This window comes from Leptidea sinapis, chromosome 37 (assembly GCF_905404315.1).
Source record: "Leptidea sinapis chromosome 37, ilLepSina1.1, whole genome shotgun sequence".
Taxonomy (NCBI): domain Eukaryota; kingdom Metazoa; phylum Arthropoda; class Insecta; order Lepidoptera; family Pieridae; genus Leptidea; species Leptidea sinapis.
In genome coordinates this window covers 5,804,298-5,826,438 of record NC_066301.1, presented here as the reverse complement: position 1 = coordinate 5,826,438, position 22,141 = coordinate 5,804,298, and the positions used below count along the sequence as shown (strand labels likewise).

Sequence of the window (22,141 nt, the reverse complement as noted above, 5' to 3'; positions counted from 1 at the left end):
CAACGAGAATATTATTCGTGAAACAGAATAATTACGAACGCACAAAACTCGATCGGGTTTCAGTTAGTGAATTGTTTAAATTTGAACAATGTTCCGCGCTACAGTAATAATTACGTTACTTGGAGTGTCAGTGTTGTTCCACAGTTCAACTTCAGTAGGTAGGTCTATTACGAAACATCGTTTTAGTGGAGATTTAGAATTTCTTTTAAAATTTATTAATTAAGAGTATTCACTAATACTTTTTATTTTATTTATATATTTTGTTCTTCGTTATCCAACTTAATAAGTATATAATTATAAAGTACAATATTTATCATGCTTAGCTAAATAATGTGTAATTTGCACAAGCAGATAAATAAAAAGTGGCCAGTTGCGAGTCAAGAAGGGTTCCGTAGCAGTAAGTAACATACTATAAAAGTTCTTTAATAATAATATTATTTGAGTTGATCGAATTAAAGGTAAATTAAGGCTTACGATTTATGACGTATTAAAAATCTACTTACTAAATCTCGAACAAACCAATTTTCGGTTGAAGTTTGCATGTTAATATACATCATATTTTTATTTTAGTTTTATCATTCTCTTATTTCTGAAGTTACAGGCGCACAAATTTTACCACTTTGCCTCGCGCGCAAACTATTCAGTTTAGAATAAAAATGATATTAGAAACCTCAATATTATTTTGGGAGTGAGGAAAAAAAATATTGTGTTTCAGTTCTAAGTAACTTATTGTTAAACCCCCTAAATTTAATTATTTTTTTTCTATTTTTGTTAAAATCTTATGCAGTTTACAGAATACATCTACTTACCAAGTTTCAACAGTATACTTCTTATAGTTTCGGAAAAAGTGGCTGTTACATAGAGATTCCATTTTTTGCCATTTGGCTACGGAACCCTAAAAGGGTATCTTAAGAATAGACGACTTCTAAAATTTATAGAAAACAAGATGATATGAGTACATATTTTAATAAATTTAGAAAAATCGCCTCATTACAATCGTTGGTTACAATACGTTACATTACAGAATTATCACATTTGAGAAATTTAACGTTACATATTATTACAAATTAACTAATCAAAGCCGACTCCCAAATCTATTTTGTGTTAAGCCCCAATATAATTCTACTAACTACGTTGTTAATTAACAGTTCAAATAAATGGATTAAATGAAGGATTGGCTAATAGACAAACGGCCGTTTCAAAAACGTTTTTCTAGTTACGGTTACATTGCTGTCACCGTTTAATGACAAGATCTTATCTATCCACAGTTATGTCCAACATAGTTATAGTCGAATGCTTCATGTCGATAGGTTATTGAATTGTAAGTAAGCATAAAAGGATAGATTTCTCTACATCTAGTAAGTCAAAATAAGGATAGATAGGTTTTTGAAAACGGCCGTTAGTTAGTAAACGCGGTTAAAAAGATACGGCGCGACTGGTTTAATTTAGTTATTGTCGTAGCACTATGTCCTATTTTATATTGCTATGGGACACTAATGTCGATATTTATAGTATATTTATGCAGCAGAAGAGGGCTATTCGCGCTATTTATAACCAAGTATAGAAACCAAGTACGTAAAGAACGGGCAGGGCGTCTCAATTACCATCAACTGAACGACATGCTCGTCTCGTCCCTTATTTTAAAAAAATAACATGGTTACATTTTTATTGGTCTGTGATATATTCTTCAAATGACTTCTTGCATATATCTTACATTCTATCCATTTAAATAGTTTTGATTACATAATTATTCTTGCGCACCTCTTATAACTCATCTTACATAGAACAATAGATTTAAAAAAAATGGACTTTGCACATTGCCTGCAAAATAAATGATATTTCAATAAATTCATCAATTGAATTGCATTTGAAAATTTAAAACACAATAATGCTCATGACTTCAATGGCTAAATTTAAACTAATACAGAAAGAAAATGCTTTTCAAATCGAGTCTTTTTTTTGGTTAGCATTTGAATTGGTAAATTATTTCCATTCAAAGTTCCCATCGATTTAATACTTTCATCTTGATTTTCATTTCAATATAGAACTAGAACCCACACTCAGTTTCAATACAGCCTTTGAATAAATCAGACAATGGATGAAACACTTTCTGAGACTCAAATAACTAGATATACTGAGACTATAGTTATGTCAGTCTGGTTATTTGATCAAGTCTGGTTGAGTACCTATAAGATATCTAATGGCAACTGTACATCCACTTGACTGAAAAATAAATAAATAATTAAAACTAAATTGGCAAAATAAAAAAAAAACACCAAAAATATTTGAAAAATAATAATATTTTCACTTACCAAATATTTTGTGCATTATTTGTATGATAGTCATAAAGTCAAAAACGTATAAATTCTTGATAAAGGTCCTAAAAATATGAGCTATTGCTCATCCGTTTCCGAATAACGTTTACAAAAATATATCTCGAGTTTATATTATATTATCAGCAAATAAAAAAATGCATTGCAATTATTATTAAAAAATCAAGATGTGCAAAATATATTACATTGTTTTTCATTAATAACTCTTAAATTATTAAATATTATTATCTATAATATAATATTACATAAATAAATTATCTAAAATATTAATAACAATTATTATCAATGTCCAAACCCCCGGTACTGCTTACACCTCTATTATTCATCATTTTCAAATTCAACGTTATAGCAGCATTAACAATAAAAAAATTCTGAAATTAACAAATATTAATTTAAAAATTTGAATAAATTATATAAATTATCACTTGAAAAAATAAACACACATCGAAAAATTTTTTTATGTTAATGTTTTAAAAAGCTATAACGTTGTGTATTAACCTAAATTTTTCCACCCTCCATCTTAATAAACGACGACATGAATGTTTAAATAATATATCTGTTAATGGTTTTTTTACTTGAAGCCTTCTGATACAGTAGAACTTCTATAAGTCGAACATCAAAAGAGACGCCTAAAATATCGAGTTATAGAGTTTTCGACTTCTAGGCAATTTCGACTTCGCGGATTTTGATTTGACATAAAGAGGTTGAGAAATCAAAAATAATAAAATTGAACACCTGACATCGTTAACGTGAGTCATAAATTGTAATTCTATTCAATGTATACTCCTCAATTGATTTCTAAGAAACAATGATCAACTTAAACTGTCGGCAAATTCTTAAAGTCGGTACCTTATTTTTCTTCGAAGTATAGAGGTAATAAGTCTCATATGATCGAGTTGTGAAGGTTGTATTATGAAACATTGCTATGTTCAAGATACAGTGCTAAAATTTAATGTTTGCGAGTTATGCAGGGAAAATATGTACCAAAATGGCTTAAAGGCAAATGACTCGCTGATTATTTCGACTAATAGAGAGTCGAGATTTTGAGGTTTTAAACTTGTCAAAGTTCGACTTAACAAGGTTCTGCTGTATATATAATATGCTTAACAAGATAACTTCATAGAACTTTATAAGAGTTTATTGTTATTTTTAGTTGAGAAAAGATTGTATATTCATTGTTTAATGCTTGCTTAAAAAATATGTATATACTTAATAAGAGAATTGTGTTACAACTTACACTTGGAACGGTACTTAGTTTTTCTCACCTTTTTTGGGTTCCTTTGATTATACGTCATTTAAAACAAAATTTGTATTTTCTTTAACTAACTCAGTTTTTACATTCCTTTTTACGTAAAAATAATATTTGTATTATTATTTTATTTAACCCAACGTTTCGTGACCTTTTCAGAGCATGGAGGAGTACCCATGAAAGCGTAAAACTCATATAAAAACACAGTTACAATTCCACTCGTTTAAATCGTTTCAAAAGTGATTTATTTTAAGTTTGATTACCGAAATAGTTTTTTATCTTCAATGCAAAGTAATGTAATAAATAGTCCATATCATTCAACCTGGCCTGTTATATTTAAGTATCTTCAAACATAACAAAAGCTAAATCCTTATATCACAAAAGTAATAATTAATTTCATTACCCGTTCGTTGGAATGGTTATTATTTTTCTTCGAGATATTTTCATTAGTCATTGTCAGAGCGGATGAAGCCAGTGGGTAGATAAATATGAAAACATTTATCAAATATAACGAACCATGCGGAAGAGATAGACCTATTGAAAATAATATGGAAATAATAGACGGAATTATTTAAAGCTCCGTCATCTTTACATACAACTGTGACAACAACATTAAACCGTGTTACAAATAAACTTGGAATAAAGTTATACCAGTAATATGCAAAATGTTTACAAAACTACATTTTGCTTATGATTGGGATATTCTTATTCCGCGTTTATTTGCTTTGCTACTTGACATTCGGAAAACTTCAGAATGATCATTGTATTGACAGTATTTTCAGTGATATAGTCAACATTTTGCATATATTTGGTTGATTCTCAGTTATAAGTTTATACCAAGTTTATTTGTAAGGCCGTAAATGTTTTGTTAAGAAATGACTCTGTCGTAAATCCAACTACTCTACAGCTGAATATTTAAGCGATTGGACAGCCTGAGACTAGATTATAATTATTTTATTTCAACAACAATGAAAGTACATGCAATAAATAAATATTGTATATTTTATTAAAAAGCGCGCAAACAACAATGATTGAAGAGTTTATTGCTTCGTTTCTTCTTTCTCAGAAAGCCATTTGTTTCCGAAGCGGTGTAAGTGTTTGAAATAACGTAAAAAGAATTCTAAAGGATTCAATTTTGAAGAAATAAATGTCTTTTATATCTTTTAACAGTGTTTGCTTTCTGAAACGAAACCAATAAGCTTTTAATTTAGAATTAGCCTTTGAACCAAAACCAGCTTTTTTTACAGAAGAAATAGATTTGGTGAGGTTATATAGCCCATCTTAAGGGCGCCGTAGATAGAATATGAAATTACTGGGCAAATGAGACTTGACATCTTAAGTCTCAAGGTGACGAGCGCAACTGTAGTGCCACTCAGAATTTTAGGGTTTTTCAAGAATCCTGAGCGACACTACATTTTAATGGATAGGGCGTATAAATTGATATTAGCTGAACGTCCTGCTCGTCTCGTCCCTTATTTTCATAAAAAAAAATACTGGCTCTATTGTGCTCATCTTTCCACTTTGTTCATCACTGAAAAAATGATAAAATGTAGTAGTTTCACCTACTATAATATATTTTAAAAATCATAGTAGGTACCTTTAAAAGCAGGATACTGTGTTATATAGTAGGATTGGCAACCCTTAGCCCCATACACACGGAACATTGATAAACACTTCGGGTAGAATAAGTTCTATTACTTCCGTTCTCATATAGTGCTAATATTGTGAGAGCCTTGTAATTTTATGTACTGGGTTAACATATGGTAAATTTTGTGTTTTATTCCCTGGTGCACTAGCTCTAGCTGTGTAAACATTGCGGCGTTTGGCTACTCGTGTCATGGAGACTGGCTCAACACGGACATACCAGTGGTAGGCTCCTTTGCATAGGACGCCGGCTAGCTTATGGGTACCACAGTGGTAACTTTTTCTGCCGTGAAGCAGTAATGTGTAAGCAATATTGTGTGTCGGTCTGAAGGGCGCCGCAGCTAGTGAAATTTCTGGGCAAACAAGACTTAACATCTTATGTCGCAAGGAGACAAGCGCAATTGTAGTGCTGCTCAGAATTTTTGGGTCTTTCAAGAATCCTGAGCAGCAGTGCATTGTAAGCTGTACGTCCTGCTCGTCTCGTCCCTTATTGTCTTTAAAAAAATCTTAGGCATGTTCGGCTCCCTAGCAGTCATTCAGGTGAGAATATGGAGCATTCGTTCAGCTGAGTATATTGGTGTAGATCAACCAAACAACGTGCTCAGTTGGACATCAGTAGACGGTCTTTACAGCGTATATTGGGAAAATAATTAAATATCTAATAATATTCACTACATAGTTTATAACAAAGTCGCTTCCCGCTGTCTGTCCCTATCTATGCTTAGAACTTTTAAACTACGGAATAGATTTTGATGCGGTTTTTTTTTTGGTAGACAGAGTGATACAAGAGGGAGGTTTATATGTTTAATACATGCTTAATAAAGTAGAGAAACACTGATAATCTTAGGTTTCTAATATGAACTAAGATGTCGTCAATAAACGTTGGGATAGCATTAGAATAAATACTAGGTTTATAAAGTATTACATTCTACGAAACTTATTTTTGTATGTTATCGTCGTTTATTGTTAAGTTATAACTAACGGGATCACTCGAAAATGATTATATTTATTCAATTTTCACTATTATCTTTTGACATAACCAAGTCTGCCTGGGCAGTTAGTTATAAAGTGCAAACTGTGGAGAATGTATTGCCTGCAAACCGCTGATCTCGTTTATATAACTGCCAAGTCAACCCGAACAACGACTAATACGAAACCTATCTATTAATAGATCGTTGTTATAATGCTACTTAAAATATATAAGACATTTCCCCCTCAGATACTTCAGTCGACATTATGGCCACAAACCGCTTCCGTTTATCTTCCTCGAAGGGAAATGATCCGGGAGCATAAGATTTGGGAAGAAACGGCGTGACGCAACTTTGACATACAAACAGCTTTACCTTTATATAAGATAAGAAAATTGGAAATAAAAATAACATAATTTGTTCACAATGGTATATTATTTTAAGAATTAAACAATTTTTGTTAACTATGAAATGAAATTAGTGTTATTTTTGATAAACTAAAGATATACTTTAAACGAGCAATTCTTGCATAATCTGAATCTCGGAAACGGCTCCAACGATTTTCATAAAATTTTGTATACAGGGGATTTCGGGCGCGATAAATCGATCTAGCTAGGTTTGAATTTAAAAAAATGTAGTTTTATTCGTGTTTTAATGAGAAACAGCTACAATAACAGTAAAATACAAAGGTAAATTTCGCCACTATATACACGACTATAATAGCTTAGATGGGATGGTGTCACATTGGGTGAGGATGTCACATGACGTGACCCGTATCTACGATCGTTTGATTCTCCTCTTCCTCAGCGGAGAGGAGGGAGATGTATTTTATAACCAATCAGATTTCGTTATTTCCACAGCTTCGGTGGAAATGGATCAAGCGGAGAGGAGATGTCTCATTTTTCTATAGTTGTGTGTAAGCGGGCCCTTCGTAGACATCACTTGACTGATTTTGAATTCTCACAGCTTATAATATATCCGCTATGCACAGCTCACATCTCCTCTCCGCTTTGGTGAAAATAACCTGACAGCTTCGCGGCTCATCTCCTCTCCTCTCCGATCTGATGGAAATAAAACCTTTTGAATTCCATTTACGCGCTGCTCTTATATAAATGTTTAGTTAATGGATATTAAGATTATACCAATAATTCGATGAACTTATCAAATCGTGTACTTATTTTCTTATCTCTATTAACTATTTCTCAGAGGCGTTTTGTCTCGAAACTTACATAATTCTCTATCAAATAATTCAAACTCAACATGACTTATACGTCTAGATAGTCTCTTGCTGTTAGACAACCGATAAAAACAGGCCAGGAATATTATTTGAATGTGCATACTCTATCTCAACGTATAAATGATCCATACACCTTTTTAATACTTCTGTTTGTCGCTATTGACGATAAATATTTCATTATATAGATTATTTTTATTGACATGACTAAAGTAAAATGAATCTTTTGCGAATGGACACCTGGTTGAATATAAAGTACAAAAATAAAGTGCATATTCAGTCCTTACTAACCCAACTAGTTCCTTTGTAGTCTGCATGAATCTATTCAACAATCAAGAATAGTAAAAGTTATGGCAGGGGTATTACTTATTCAAAATAGTGGAATCCCAATCATATTAAATCATCTTACGCTGGTCTCTGGTTTATTATCTTTATAACTAGCTTATTTGTCTGAAAGCTTAGCGATTTCTATATAAACGTGGATAATTTTACAAGTTCATTGACGAAATGATGCTTCGCAATCCCAACAATTAATGAAGGACCTATAGATTGTTCTCACAATTTGTTCTACAAATAATTATGTTGCTGTGATGTTCAACGATAACTCAAAGAATTCAAGATAATTGAGATTGTATTATTTCACAGATCTTCCCCGGTTCGTGGGTCCGGGGTCAAACGTGACGGTAGCTGTGGGAAGGGATGCTGTCTTCATCTGCAGGGTTGATGAACTGCAGTCATTTAAGGTATTAAGCTCACTCAAGTGCGACTAAAAATCAAGAAACTTAATTTGGTCTTACCAAAAAAATCTCTCACACAATTTATAAAGCTAGATTTCTTATTGAATACAATATCATAAATTACTTTTTATATGATCCCACACCTCGAAAATTTCCATTTTGTCGTTCCCGACCGCCTATTTAACGATAGATTGTATTCAAATATTTTTTATTAAAAAAAGGGCCTGATGAGTTTTTTGCGTCCATTCTTCTTTTTATAATAACTTTTCAAATGGGTAGTAGAATTTGACGCTTAAAAGTTATTTTAAAATTCTATATTTGGATAAAAATATTTATGTTTGTATTCGATTTATTTATTTCATTATCATTATCTTTCAACATTCATTAAAAAATGAAATAAATATAGTAGGAATATAATTATTGTAAGCAAGTGTTGTGATCTTTATTGAGTGTAAATAACGCTTAGTTTTGTTTTTAATCAATTCGACACGAGTCTCGTGCCAGAATTTCGCGAGTCATCATCCCCTGAGGATGCCTTGTGTCCTCTACACGATCGATTCGAAATACGTATCGAAAAGATGAAAGCCAAAACATAGCGAAATTTACACTCAACAAAAATCACGACATTTGGGGGAGAGATATGGTTTTTCGCAAAATAATTTCCTAATTTAATTAGCTGATTAGTGTATAAAAAAGGATATAAATCTGATGTTATTTATTTAAACAAGTAAGTACACCCCGACAATAATTATTTTTTAAGTTGTAATGATCCACAATTCGAATATGGCGTACATCACTACTACCGATTAAAATATATAAAACGTCATTGTATTTATATTTTTTAGAATAACTTTAACAGTAGATCATTTAAACGTCTAGATAGAGTCTTTTGCTGTTAGATAACTGATAAAAACAGGCCAGGAATATTAGTTTAGTGTGCGTAACAAGCAACGTCTTACACTCACTCAAAACAGAGACTAGTTAACTTAATTCTTTTCGACGTCTTCACAACTGTCATAGTCTATATATAAAAATGATCTAATAAAAATAATAATAAAATCATTTATTTCAGAGCAAGTCCATATTACAAAATAAAATTACAAATAAGATATAAATATAAGTGAAGTTTCTAAGAGTAGATGTTAGACGATAATATAGTATTTATTATTCGCATATCTTTGCACACAGGTGGCGTGGCTCCGTGTGGATACACAGACGGTGCTGACGATCGCGGCGCACGTGATAACCAAGAACCACCGCATCAGCGTGATTCACGGCGACGGCACTTGGACGTTGGTGCTGCGTGACGTCACGCCGGCGGACGGGGGCAGCTACATGTGTCAGGTGAACACGGAGCCCATGATGAGTCAGCTGCACGAGTTACACGTTGTGGGTGAGTCGACAACTATTGTATTGTGATGGAGAGAGAAAGACACGTGATCATTTGTACTGCGCGCACAACACATTACGAAACACAAGAACAGTGAGAGGCTCCTTTGCACAGGATGCCGGCTAGATTATGGGTACCACAACGGCGCCTATCTCTGCCGTGAAGCAGTAATGTGTATGAAGGGCACCGTAGCTAGTAAAATTACTGGGTAAATAAGACTTAACTGACTAATTACTAATCCTGATCAGCACTGCATTGTAATGGCATTCTCATCTAGTCCATTATTTCAATAAAAAAAAACTTTAAATGAATTATAAATCAAACATGCGATATTACTGCTCTATACATGCTTTTAACATGGTTTGGAACGCAGCATGTTAAATATACGTAAAGTCAATAAAATACGTAACTACACGAAAGCAACAGATATCGTGGCTTACACGCAATCCTTGAAATGAAAAATGGGTGGGACATGTGGCACGTATACAAGATCAAAGATGGACCAAAGAGGTGACTGTATGGTTGTTTTATCAAAAGGGGTACGTAAAAGAGGCAGACCCTATGCTAGATGGGAAGACGAAATTATTCAGTCGGCTGGCAGTAATTGGTTAGCCAGCAAAAACCAGAGAAGACTGGCAATCCTTGGAGGGATTCCCCTGTAGATGGGTTTTTGCAAATTTTAATTCGATCATAAAGAAAAATAATACTTTATGTACTCACAATGTGTTACACAAAAGTTACAAACCCTAGCAAACAAAATCTTTAACTCTTATTTAAATTTTTAAATTTGTAACTCTTTATTGCGAGAAATATAACACTTTTTTATTTATTTTATTTATAAATGCTTTGTTAGACTTTAATATTACGAAACTTAGTTTATTTATTTATATTAAATGGGAAGCGTTCGGGAAGCTCCGTAAAATCTTTTCATCCCAAATACCACAGTGTCTGAAGACGAAGGTCTTCAACCAGTGTGTGTTGCCAGATGACTTACGGTACGCAGACGTGGTCGCTAGCTATGGCCCTGATGAGATGAGAAAGTTAATAGTCGCTCAGAGGGCAATGGAGAGGGCTATGCTCGGAGTTTCCATGCGAGATCGAATCAGAAATGAGGAGACCCATATGAAACAAAATAATAAAAGACATAGCCCAAATTATTGCAAAACTGAGGTGGGCAGAGCACAAACACAGGGAAAACACAGGGAAAAATCCTCGAATGGCGACTACGTACCGGAAGACGCAGTGTTGGTAGCCACATGGCCATGGAGGATCTGGTCAAGATCGTCGAAAAATTACTTTTTATTGCATGCCTTAAGCGCGAGGTGCGTAGGCATGTTCGACCCTGTTTCGATTTTTGTTAGTTTTGTCGCATAAAATCTTATATAACAATCATATTCTGCATATAAATGATATGAAAAGCACATCGTCATATAGATAAATGACATGGTTTTAGTGGGTGTTTGTGTGGACAATAACTTATGAAAATATCAATCTTTTTATCTCAATTTATTTTTTTTATCTCTTCATTAATTATGTTGGAAGCCATGGAATGTAAATTACAGTATAATTTGTTTTTGTTTAGCTAAACTATTTTTTTTCGGCTGGGACATTTTCGGGTGTTGAGCAGCCATATATTATAGTTATATTGATTGTGTAACAAAACAAATCTTAAAAATATATTTACAATACTATGATTACATATAATTGAAACTATCATTACGGGGAATATAGTTATAGTTTATTTATAAATAGAGCTTGATGACATTAGATACAAAATACATATACATTATTATTATAATTAAAATTTATTGACGTCAACAAAATATATTATTATGCAAGTGAAGTGGTTATATTATTATATTAGTGATATCTTATCTGTATTACAACTACTTAAAAGAAATACGTAACATATGAGCGCTTAAGGCATGCACATTTGGATTTATCGAACTGTTTTATTTTAATTAAACACTACTTATATATACAAGAAGTTAATTGTCCGCAAATCCGTGCATGTTTGCTATTTGAAGCAAGTCTTCGATTGCATTACTAGCTACTTGCTACCGCTTATGTGCATTCTAATTTCCATATATTTCAGTTCCTCTTGAAAAGATTAAAATAAATAAATGATTAATTTGCATAATATTCATTAAAAATAGGTTTTTCGTGACTTCTGAGTAAACTTAAAATGAAAAAAAAAATATTTACGTAAACTTACAAAAAGCATCTGTAAATAGTCAAAAAAAAGTTCACAAGTGCGCAAAAGTCTCAAAAAGCGTAAGTAATTAAAAATACGTCAGTGGATGCTACAGGGTCGCAGAGACTCGCGATATGCATGGTACCGTACTCCAAACTTCTTTATCCTCAATATATTCCTTAATAGACTAGGGACTAGATTGTGATTATTTTATAGCAACTGTACAATATTGTATATTTTTATTGAAAAGAGCGCAAAAAAAAAGAATGCTGGGAGAGTTTCTTGCGCCGCTTCTTCTCTCTCAGAGCGCCATTTGTTTCCGAAGCGGTAGTAGTATCTAGTATTAGAATTAATTTTGAGAAAATAAATGCCTTTTATGCCTTTTAATATTATAGTAACCTTTTCCCATTAAAACAGTTTATATATATGTCTTGAATGTTTTGTCAGGCAATTCTGTTATGTTCGGGGGAGCTTATTATAGAATCTAACAGAATTTCCCAAAAATGACTTATTTGCCTTAGTGGTTATGTCTGGTATCAAAGTTATGCTGTTCGCACTTTTTAACACATTTATGCAAATTTTCCTAGTATACATAATATTTTTTTTTAGTTTTAGCAATTAAATTATCAAAAATTTTTACTTCATTTAATATCAGGTTGTTATATTTTAATCTAGGCTTAGATCAAATTATAACATTCAGCAAAATTCTATTCACAATAATAAAATGAGTCACATGTTCAAGTTACAATCGTCTACCAAAATTCCCCTCTAGTCTTCTTCTCCTGCAAAGAAAAAGATTTGCAGTGAGAATTGGCGATTAAGTTAAAATCAATATATTTTTTAAAGAATTCTTTAACTGAATTTCAACATTATTTCACATATTGATATGTTATATTTTTTTATTATTCTTACGGTTTTCTTGCAAAGACAAGTTATTTAATTTGAAATTTTTACCAAGCAATTCTTTATAGTGTTTGTAAAGTAGGTGTGTAAAACTTGCAATCAAAATTGAGTTTATTTAGATCCACAGTCACAACAAAAAAGTGTTTACAGTATCGCCGGACATCGACGACGAAGCCAGCAGCGGTGACGTCACGGTTGACGAGGGAGAGAGACTGGCCCTCCGCTGTGTGGCCTCCGGGACCCCTACACCAAGTGTCACGTGGAGGAGAGAGGACTTCAGACATTATAGAATTGATAATCAAACTGTAGGTTCGTAATTGTATAGTTATATTTATTACTAGCTGAACCGACAGAAGCTGTTCTGTCAATAGAAAATTATGTTAATATTCGGGAATAATATAGTCTAAAGCCTTCGGAAATGTGTCATCAAAGTTAATGAGTTGAAAATTAAACAAAGACGTATGTAATAATAAAATATTGATATAGTATGTTATCCTTGAGAGACATATTATTGACATATGCCATCGCGCACTTTTCTGTAGAACTATATTAAGATACACATCTTCACCATACATTATTTTGTTATGTCTCAAAGGGTTTACACAGTATTTTTGTTAAAAGCCCAGAGGCGGCTCATTTTCGACACCGCCAACAAAAATCATTCATGTACACAAATGCGTGAAAAAAAACATGAAAATCGGTGAAGAAGAAGAGTTTGAAAAAGATTTTGAGTTTATCGCGAACAGACAGACAGACAGATGCGGAGGAGGGCTTTGTTTTATAATATATAGTGATTTCACTTTCACCATATGATAAGTGACATTATAGTCTAGATAATTTTCTAAAAGCTTAAATTCTGAGCGGCAACCTGTAAAATGTATGCAATCAAATCAATCCAATTAAATAATCGTGACCTGCCAGTATCAACAGTATCGCGCAGAGGACGCCTAATAAAGTCATTATTTAAATAATTTAAGCGAATTGTTGAAACATTGGGTTGCTATAATGCATTCTACGCTTTTAAGTTACTAATATAGGTTGTCAAAAATATATTATAATACATGGGTAAAGTAGCGCATAACTGCGCTACTTTACACAAGTTTGCACAAGGGTTATAATAATATAATATTAACGTACTTTTACACAAATTATCTTGCCCAAAAGTAGGCATTATCTGTTCTATGGGTACAAGACAACGATATATTTATTACAATATACTGTATTTTACTCACGTCTTATCGGAGTTGGTACCGACTAATTTCGGACCATTCCGAGGTCGTTCATCAGGGTTAGTGTAGTGGGTGCGCGATAACGTCCCGTCTCATACTGCGGACTTGTGCATGTAGTGTGCGGCTTGACAATATACTTACATGAACATACATATTTATGTAAACGGAAACGGGATTCGAACCCGGGAGATCTAGCTGAGTAGGCAGGGTCACTAACCGCTGAGTTATATTGGTCATCATATGGTTATTACAATACATTTTCTTCGATGCCCCTTTCGGCTTTATGCAGAGTTGATTGCGAATTTTTTATTTTGAGAATGCCCGTTGGCCATTTGTGGTATTTATTATCATTTGAACATCACCAAAACATAATAAATTGATTTCAAATACTTTGCTGGTGCTATGGACTAGGTTTTTATTATTATCAGAACAATTCAATGTTGTAGTTTTTTTAAAGAGAGCAAATTAGCGGTAGAATTTATTTTGCCGTTTCTTCTCTCTCAATGCAACTATATTTTCCGAAGCGGTGGTACTGCTTTCATTGACGTGAAACGTATTCGAAAGGAATCCGTTTTGAGAAAATAAATCACCTTTTACCTTAATAACCACAATATTATAATAATATTGACACAGTTTTACACAAATTATCTTGCCCTAATTTAGGCATAGCCTGTACTATGGGTTGCAAGACAACTATATATTTAATACGATATACTTACTTAAACATACATAAATACATACAAACATCCATGACTCGGAAACAAACATATGTATTCATCATCTAAATGTAAGCACCTACCGGGATACGAACCCAATATCTGTTATTGTTTGATGTTCTTTAGTATCGAAGTGGAGCGGAGAATGGCTGAACATATCAATTGTGGAGAGAACGACATCGGGAGCATATCTATGTATAGCTACCAACGGGGTGCCACCATCTGTCAGTAAGAGGATATTGCTGCGTGTTGTATGTGAGTTTGTCTTTTTTTATGATGATAAGGCACGAGACGAGCAGGACGTTCAGCTGATGGTAATTGATACGCCCTGCCCATTACAATACAGTGCCGCAGGATTCTCGAAAAACCCAAATTTCTGAGCGGCACTACAATTGCGCTCGTCACCTTGAGACATAATATGTTAAGTCTCATTTGCCCAGTAATTTCACTAGGTACAACTCCCTTCAGACCGAAACACAGTAATGTTTACTCATTACTTCATCACGGCAGAAATAGGCGCCGTTGCGGTACCCATAATCTAGCCGGCTTCCTGTGCAAAGGAGCCTCCCACTGGTAGATTATTGTCTTATATTAAGTAGATTCCTCTATTCCTATACATCTGACAGATGACTTGCATTAAAAATGTGTCCCTTTTGTAACAGTCGCCCCCTCAGTTTGGTCCGGTCATGCAGCCGCCTGGGCCCTAACCGGTTCGTCAGTGATCTTACAATGTACATCAGAAGCATACCCTATCGCCGCCTCATATTGGGTCTTTGACGGTGAACTACTTGTAAATGGTAGGTAACCACTTGGTAATTATTAACTAATACAATCATTCTGGTTAAAGCAATTTTGTTTGGTTAGAGTGTCCATAAGTAAAATTTGTTCACTACAGTCATTTATAGCATGGCTGTGGATTGCACGTCAGGGCCTCATAAATTGGATAATGAATATTTCCAGTACTCTACCTTCAAATAAACATTATTAATGAGTTAGGGAAAATACCTGTATAGATCAACCCGAATGCTTTAAAATATAGTTTAAATAGTCGTTTAATAAACTCCTAACTGTTCTAAAATATATTACGGGTTAAAGATGGGTTAAAGTATGAAATTGCCGATTTGTTATGAAAAATTTAAATTAGTTTTTTTTTAATTTAATGTATTTATTTATTCAAAATAATTACCATTATTATCTACACATTACAAAAAATGTTAAAAATATAATATCAAACGATTACGACAGTCAAAATAACTAATGTTGTGATAACATTTCCGTCTATAAAACTCATCATAATACACAAATACTCCACATAAGATATACACATACCCCACACACACGCACGGAAGTAAAATGAATGTTATACGTACTCACCTTTTTTTCTTGTTTCAGCTTATCTTTAGGAAGCTACTTAAGAATTTTGTCTTGCCTAAATAATATAAAATCTCCGTTGGCCCATGTTTTGTTATACAATACGATGTTATGTGCTGTAGATTTTATAAAAATAAAAATTGCTGCCATCTAATAGGAAGGTTATTTATGCCTTTTTGATAGAGCTGTGATCTAGATTCGACAAACTGTGTGAAAACATTTTGTGCTGCGTCCTGAGAAGAAGTTTTATCATGTAGAAAATTGTCCAATTCACGAAAACAATGGTAGTCCCTTGGAGCAAGGTCTGACGAATACGGAAGGTGACGAATGGTTTCTAATTGCAGTTCCTGTAGAGTTAAAACGGTTTCTCGTGCTGCATGAGGTCTCGCGTTATCTTGGAGCAATAATGGTGCAGACCGAGTCGGGCCTGTTTTACTGTTATTGCTTGACCAGATCGGAGAAAGCTAGAGCAAAATAATAATAAGAACAGTATAAAGCGATACACCTGATGTTAGCCATTGCATTTTTAGCTTACGGTTATCGTTAAGAATCCACTTCTCATCGCATGTCACAATTCGATCCAATATTCCATCATTTCTGTATCATTTTAACAAGGCACCACAAGTTTCAACACGCGAGTTTCTTTCACACAAGTTTCTTTCTGCAGATCAGTCAAATTATGAGACACCCATTTTTATATTTGTTTATGTTATTGATTTGACGCAAATGAGTAAATATTGTTCGTAAGGTAACGTAAAACCGTGCTGCTAATTCTTGGGTAGTTTTGCTTGGATCGGCTTCCACCATTTCTTTAAATTCATTGTTATTCACCTGTGTCGATGGTCTTCCACGTGGTTCTTTCTTCAAATCAAAGTTTTTATCACGTAAGCGCTTAAACCAAAATCGCACGGCGCGTTCATTAGCAGTCCCCCCTCCAACCGCAACATTGATATTGCGAGCTGTTTCTGCTGCGTTATCTCCTCGTCGGAACTCGTATTCAAAATTCACTCGAATTTTTGAAGTATCCATCTTTATTGTCTAAGCTGAATAAAAAAACAACTGGAAGGTTATAATCGAATGTTGCGCATTTTTTAGGAGGAGAACTACCTAGGTACCATGTGAAAAAAGTTTCACTCAAAAATCTCAAACCATGAAGGTTCTATGTCAAATCGAAGTAGGTACCTATTACAATAAAATGGCAATTTCATATTTTAAACCCTATTACTTTTGCTCATTTATCATCGCAGGTAGCAAACACATGGAGAGTGTTATATCGCGAGAGTACCGGCACACCATGACGCTGGTAGTGAACGACATGTCGCGAGGAGACTCGGGCTCGTATCGCTGTCACGTGGACAATCATCTTGGAAACGCTCAAGCGGAAATATCCTTATACAGTACGTTAAAATATTTCATACATAAGTAACAAACAGCGAGCAAATATATCACGAGAGCTCTCATTCTCCTTCCAGCGTTTCTCTTCAAAACCTGCGCAAGAGAAATAATAGAATCTAATCAAAAATATTTTATATTAGTTGGTTGCCGTGATAAACTAAGGCCAAAACAAATCAAATAAAATTCGAACCCTAATTTATGGCTCTATATATACTTATTCCTATCTTCTCAAGAACCCTGTATATATCATGTCAGGTTATACATCCACACTTCAAAATGTCACATAATAGTTCGACGAACTACTAAACATTTAAAATGCCTAATATTTCATGTCATGCTAAACTTATTGTAAGGATAATTGAAGATTCAGATCTTATATATAGCTTATAGTTAATACTTTATGAATTTATAAGTCCTAGCAATTAACGTCAAAGGAAATGATTTTGTGATTATCAATTTCGTGGATCCATAGATATTATTTATATTCTATGAAAATAAAATAATTTAATTGTCAATTTCAAATAATAATTGTAGTGGTTACAACAACGACTTCAACAACAACAACAACGACCACAACAACAACAACAACGACAGCACTACCAACAACTACGATGGTCACATGTAAGTTGTAATTTTGTTACATCTAGTTTTTAACTTTATTGACATAAATTCTGACACTTCAGAATAACTACACAACTACATTATTACAACACTCTTGTGTTTTATTTATTATTTAAAACCAATCCTTATTTAAGGTCTTTCAATAAATATTATTTTAAGAAGTAAAGTTCATCATTACAATATTAAAATGACTTACAATAAATTCAAAATTGTGTTGTCAATGTGTGTTTGATTGATTTTATTTTTACCTAGAATGTGAAAATATAAAACCAACTTAATTTGAGTGATAACTCATAACTCATTAAAATAAAATTGAGTGTTTCATTTTGTAACGAATTATTATGATAATGTTCAAGATGGTAATGTTAAAGTTTTTCAATAAAACTTATTTTAAAAAGAACCTAACTTCATCATTAAAACAGGAAAATAACTTAAAACACAAAAATTATTAAATATGTATTTTATTTATATTTTTACGTTGAATGTGAAAATATAAAACCATGATAACTGTAAGAGTGTATTCTCTAACAAAGTTTAAAATACTATTGAATATTTCGTTGAGTAACCAATTAATATTATGATATTTTTCAACAATAGATGAAGAAAGATATACAGACACACCACTTCGAGATAAGATGGAGGATCCAGCTCTAGAACAATCAGACATTTATGTTGTTCTCAGCCAACATCAAATGCAAACCCTAGGTAAATATAAATCAAGATAACTTTAAAAGAACAGTTGTAACTTAATTTTGAACTGACTTGTGCATAATCGACACCAATCACTTCTATACTCAATATTAAATGACTAAAAAAAGGAGGAGGTTCTCAAATCGACGGTTTTTTTTATATTTGTGACATCAAAACTTTCGACTGGGGAACCGATTTTGATGATTCTTTTTTACTTGAAAGCTGGTGCATCCCGTGTGATTCCATTTTTGTCCAGTTCTGACAATGGGATCCATTATAAAACCATATAAGTCTTAAATTAGCATTAAGTGTGTGCTTCACAAATGGACGGATTAGTCAATATCAAGCCAACCGATTTCGATGATTCTTTTTTGTTAGAAAGGAAGTACTTCAAGGGTATTTTGATGAGTTTGGTTAGCTGCTGATTATAGGAATCGTGACAAAGTAACGGAACTCTTCAATTCTTAGGAGCAAATTAATGATAGTCAGCGGAAAATTTAATACTTTATATGCTATCCGGATATTTGAGTCCACCCACCGTAACGTAATTTCCAATAATAACAGAAATTTTAACAACGTTATATTGATTATTAAGTTCTAGAAGAATACGCGTTTTTTGTTTTTATTTAGTGCATATTTTATTGTTCTTGAATAGATTTTTAGAAGTCGGTTGCTTTTTTATTAATATAGAACGCTTTCTTGATTTCTGTTGAGCTTAACTTGACTGAAAGTGACAAAACGATTCGATAGCTAAAGTACTTTTAATAATAATGACAATGATAATATGTTAGTTAGAGATCATTTCAGCTAACATCCAATTTTTTTCACAGAGATGCTTACTACATTATGACCTGGAAGCGGGGAGGGCGCACAGTCTCCTTGGTCAGATGGTTGGTCCCCAACACACGATGTAGCCACAAAAAATGCTCCAATGCTAGCCATAACATTGGTCACAATATTATTAATATTATGACATAAATTATCCCAGGAATTTACGAATTTATGACAATTAAAGTGGGGTGATAAGTGTGCTAGTGAACTTTTCAAATAAAATGTTTTCAACTTTATAAGTTCGGTGTAATTTTTATTTATAGGAAATGTTACATCATTGCCAGCCAAAATTATAGATGTAAATATAATGTAAATTATAATATAGGCTTACTGAATGTTACTGAAATACGTATTTGAGCAATTGATGCATTCCTACGAAGCTCGTAATGAGTTTCCTGAGGAAGACTGGTGCAACCATTTTTAAATAGTTCCAAATCCAGAAACATTCAGTATATACGTAATAATGTAAATACAAAATGTTTGTTTGATGCTATTTTTTATTGATCCTAATGGTATTCCATAAAATTATATTGCAACCTCCTAAATTGAAATATTAGATTTTTTTATTGTAGTAGCAGTTATGTGCATCTCATCGTCGGAGCACGTACTCATAATTAAATATATCACAAAGATTTGAGATAGTTATAAGGTCTCCGATGTTCATAACATCATAAAATGTGATGAGACCCTGAAGCCATTCAAATCAAAATAAAAACCGGATTATGGTTTGGTAAAACAGTTTGTGATTCTAACAATTTAAATAACAATTTGTGACTAAATGTAAGAAAAATACTGCGCTTTCAAAATGGTGTCATTTTAATTGTATATACATTATTTACAGTTAAGTTAAGCATGTAAAAAACTCTTTTTGTAGGTTATATAGGTATGCGTACCTGTATATAAAACTTATGAATAAAAAGACATTTACTATTTGATACTTATTTTTTTACTACATTTATCATTTTGCATTTCAGTAAAAACATGAAGATATTAATTATACTTACTTTAGATTTGTTTTAACCTCCATTACAATAGGTGCAATATTCTTTTAATTAGTTAATACAATTGATGAGATGGAACGTGGTAAGTAACAAAGGAAATGCTTATGCTCTGTTCTGGACTTGAAAGGTCGTAATTTGTTGTAGTTTCGTTTCGAAATTAGGGTTTCATATTTATTGATAATACTCTTTACCATAACTGCTACTTCATAAATATATATCGATGGCATCCTAAGAATATTTAATTTAATAAAGTGAGGTTTACATGATTCGGTTGCTTGCAGTGAGCAGACAGATCTGACACATTTCTTTTGAGCTTTGAATACTTCATAAGTCCCTGGAGCATTACCTCAGAAAAGTATCCCATATCTCAAAGTGCTGTCTACATACGCATGATATGCTGCTAACACCGCAGTCATATCAACTACTTTCTTCAGCATATGTAGAGAAAATGACAATTTTTTTAGTTTTTTAATGAGTTAATTTATGTGTGTTCTCCATGACAGATTGTGGTCAAGATGAATGCCTACGAATTTTGTGGACTTCTCTTGATTAATCGCTTTACCTTCATAATTTATATTTAATCCATATGATTGTGTTTTTGTAAGCAAATTTCGTCATGGATGTTTTATTTAGATTGATTTTTAGATTATTATAATTTAACCTGCAAATATTACCATTAGTTCCTTAATAGTATGAGGAAGGTCATTTATATAAATAAGAATAAGCAGTGGTCCTAGAATATGCCTTGGGGCACGCCAAATGTTGTTCTCCTTCATTTTGGTTTTAGTTATAAGATTTATTTTAGTTATGTCTGTTAATTGTTGTCTACCAGATAAATATGATTTAGTTAAATTAAGAGCATTGTTTCTTATGCCATACGTTTCTAATTTATTGATCAGTATTAAATGGTCGACATAGTCAAAAGTCTTGGTATCTCCATAAATATTGCTGTCACTCGTTTTTTATTTTATAAGTTAGCTAGCTACCCTTTCCAAAAAGTCATAAATTGCTTCATTGATAGACTTATTTTTCCTAAAGCCTACTTTCTCTTTAGTCAAAATATTAAATGTTTCAAAGTAAGAATAAATGTTTTTGTGTATAATTTTTTCAAAAACTTTTGATAAGATTGGAATCAAGACGATAGGCCTGTAAAATTGCATATCCAGTTTGTCTTCTTTTTTAAAAATAGGTTTTATTATCGAAGTTTCATTTTATCTGGGTATATACCATATTCGATACACTAATTCATAATGTAACTTAGTACTGGGGCTATTGTGGTAGCGATATATTTTATAACTGTTGTATTTAGATCATCGATTTTTATGTTTTTAATGACTTTATTGCACCCAGAATGTCATAGGAGCATGTTGGGTTAAAAAAAAGTGAGTTAGGTTTTTGGTGTCTAGTTGGGGTTATGATTATAACCACTTTTTTTGCAATCGTTGTTAATTTCGTCTTTAAAGAAATCGTTGAATGCCTGCGCTATCATTTGAGGATCAGTGACAATTTTTGATCCAATTCTAATGGCAGCTATATCTTCTCTAGAGATACTGTTCAGGGCGTATAAACAATCACCAGCTGGTCTCATCACTATTTCTCATAGAAAAAACACTTTATTTAAAATAATCAAATTCT

General features: G+C 32.7%; 1 protein-coding gene across 1 annotated transcript; it reads left to right on the top strand.

Moving 5' to 3' along the window:
* Positions 1–20,335, top strand: LOC126975761 (opioid-binding protein/cell adhesion molecule homolog). Its single transcript, XM_050823794.1, has 10 exons — positions 1–158; positions 8,074–8,171; positions 9,354–9,558; positions 12,803–12,961; positions 14,724–14,852; positions 15,260–15,398; positions 17,220–17,365; positions 17,898–17,984; positions 18,582–18,689; positions 19,505–20,335. The coding sequence occupies exons 1-10, from the start codon at positions 89–91 to the stop codon at positions 19,522–19,524; spliced, it is 1,161 nt and encodes a 386-aa protein (XP_050679751.1). The 5' UTR covers positions 1–88; the 3' UTR covers positions 19,525–20,335.
* The last annotated feature ends 1,806 nt before the right edge of the window (positions 20,336–22,141 follow it).

Bases quoted from the DNA above. Each gene is read 5' to 3' on its own strand.
- LOC126975761 (XM_050823794.1), top strand. From the start codon at position 89: ATGTTCCGCGCTACAGTAATAATTACGTTACTTGGAGTGTCAGTGTTG. The intron at 159-8,073 runs GTAGGTCTATTA...ATTATTTCACAG, and splicing joins CCACAGTTCAACTTCAGTAG to ATCTTCCCCGGTTCGTGGGT. The intron at 14,853-15,259 runs GTGAGTTTGTCT...CTTTTGTAACAG, and splicing joins GATATTGCTGCGTGTTGTAT to TCGCCCCCTCAGTTTGGTCC.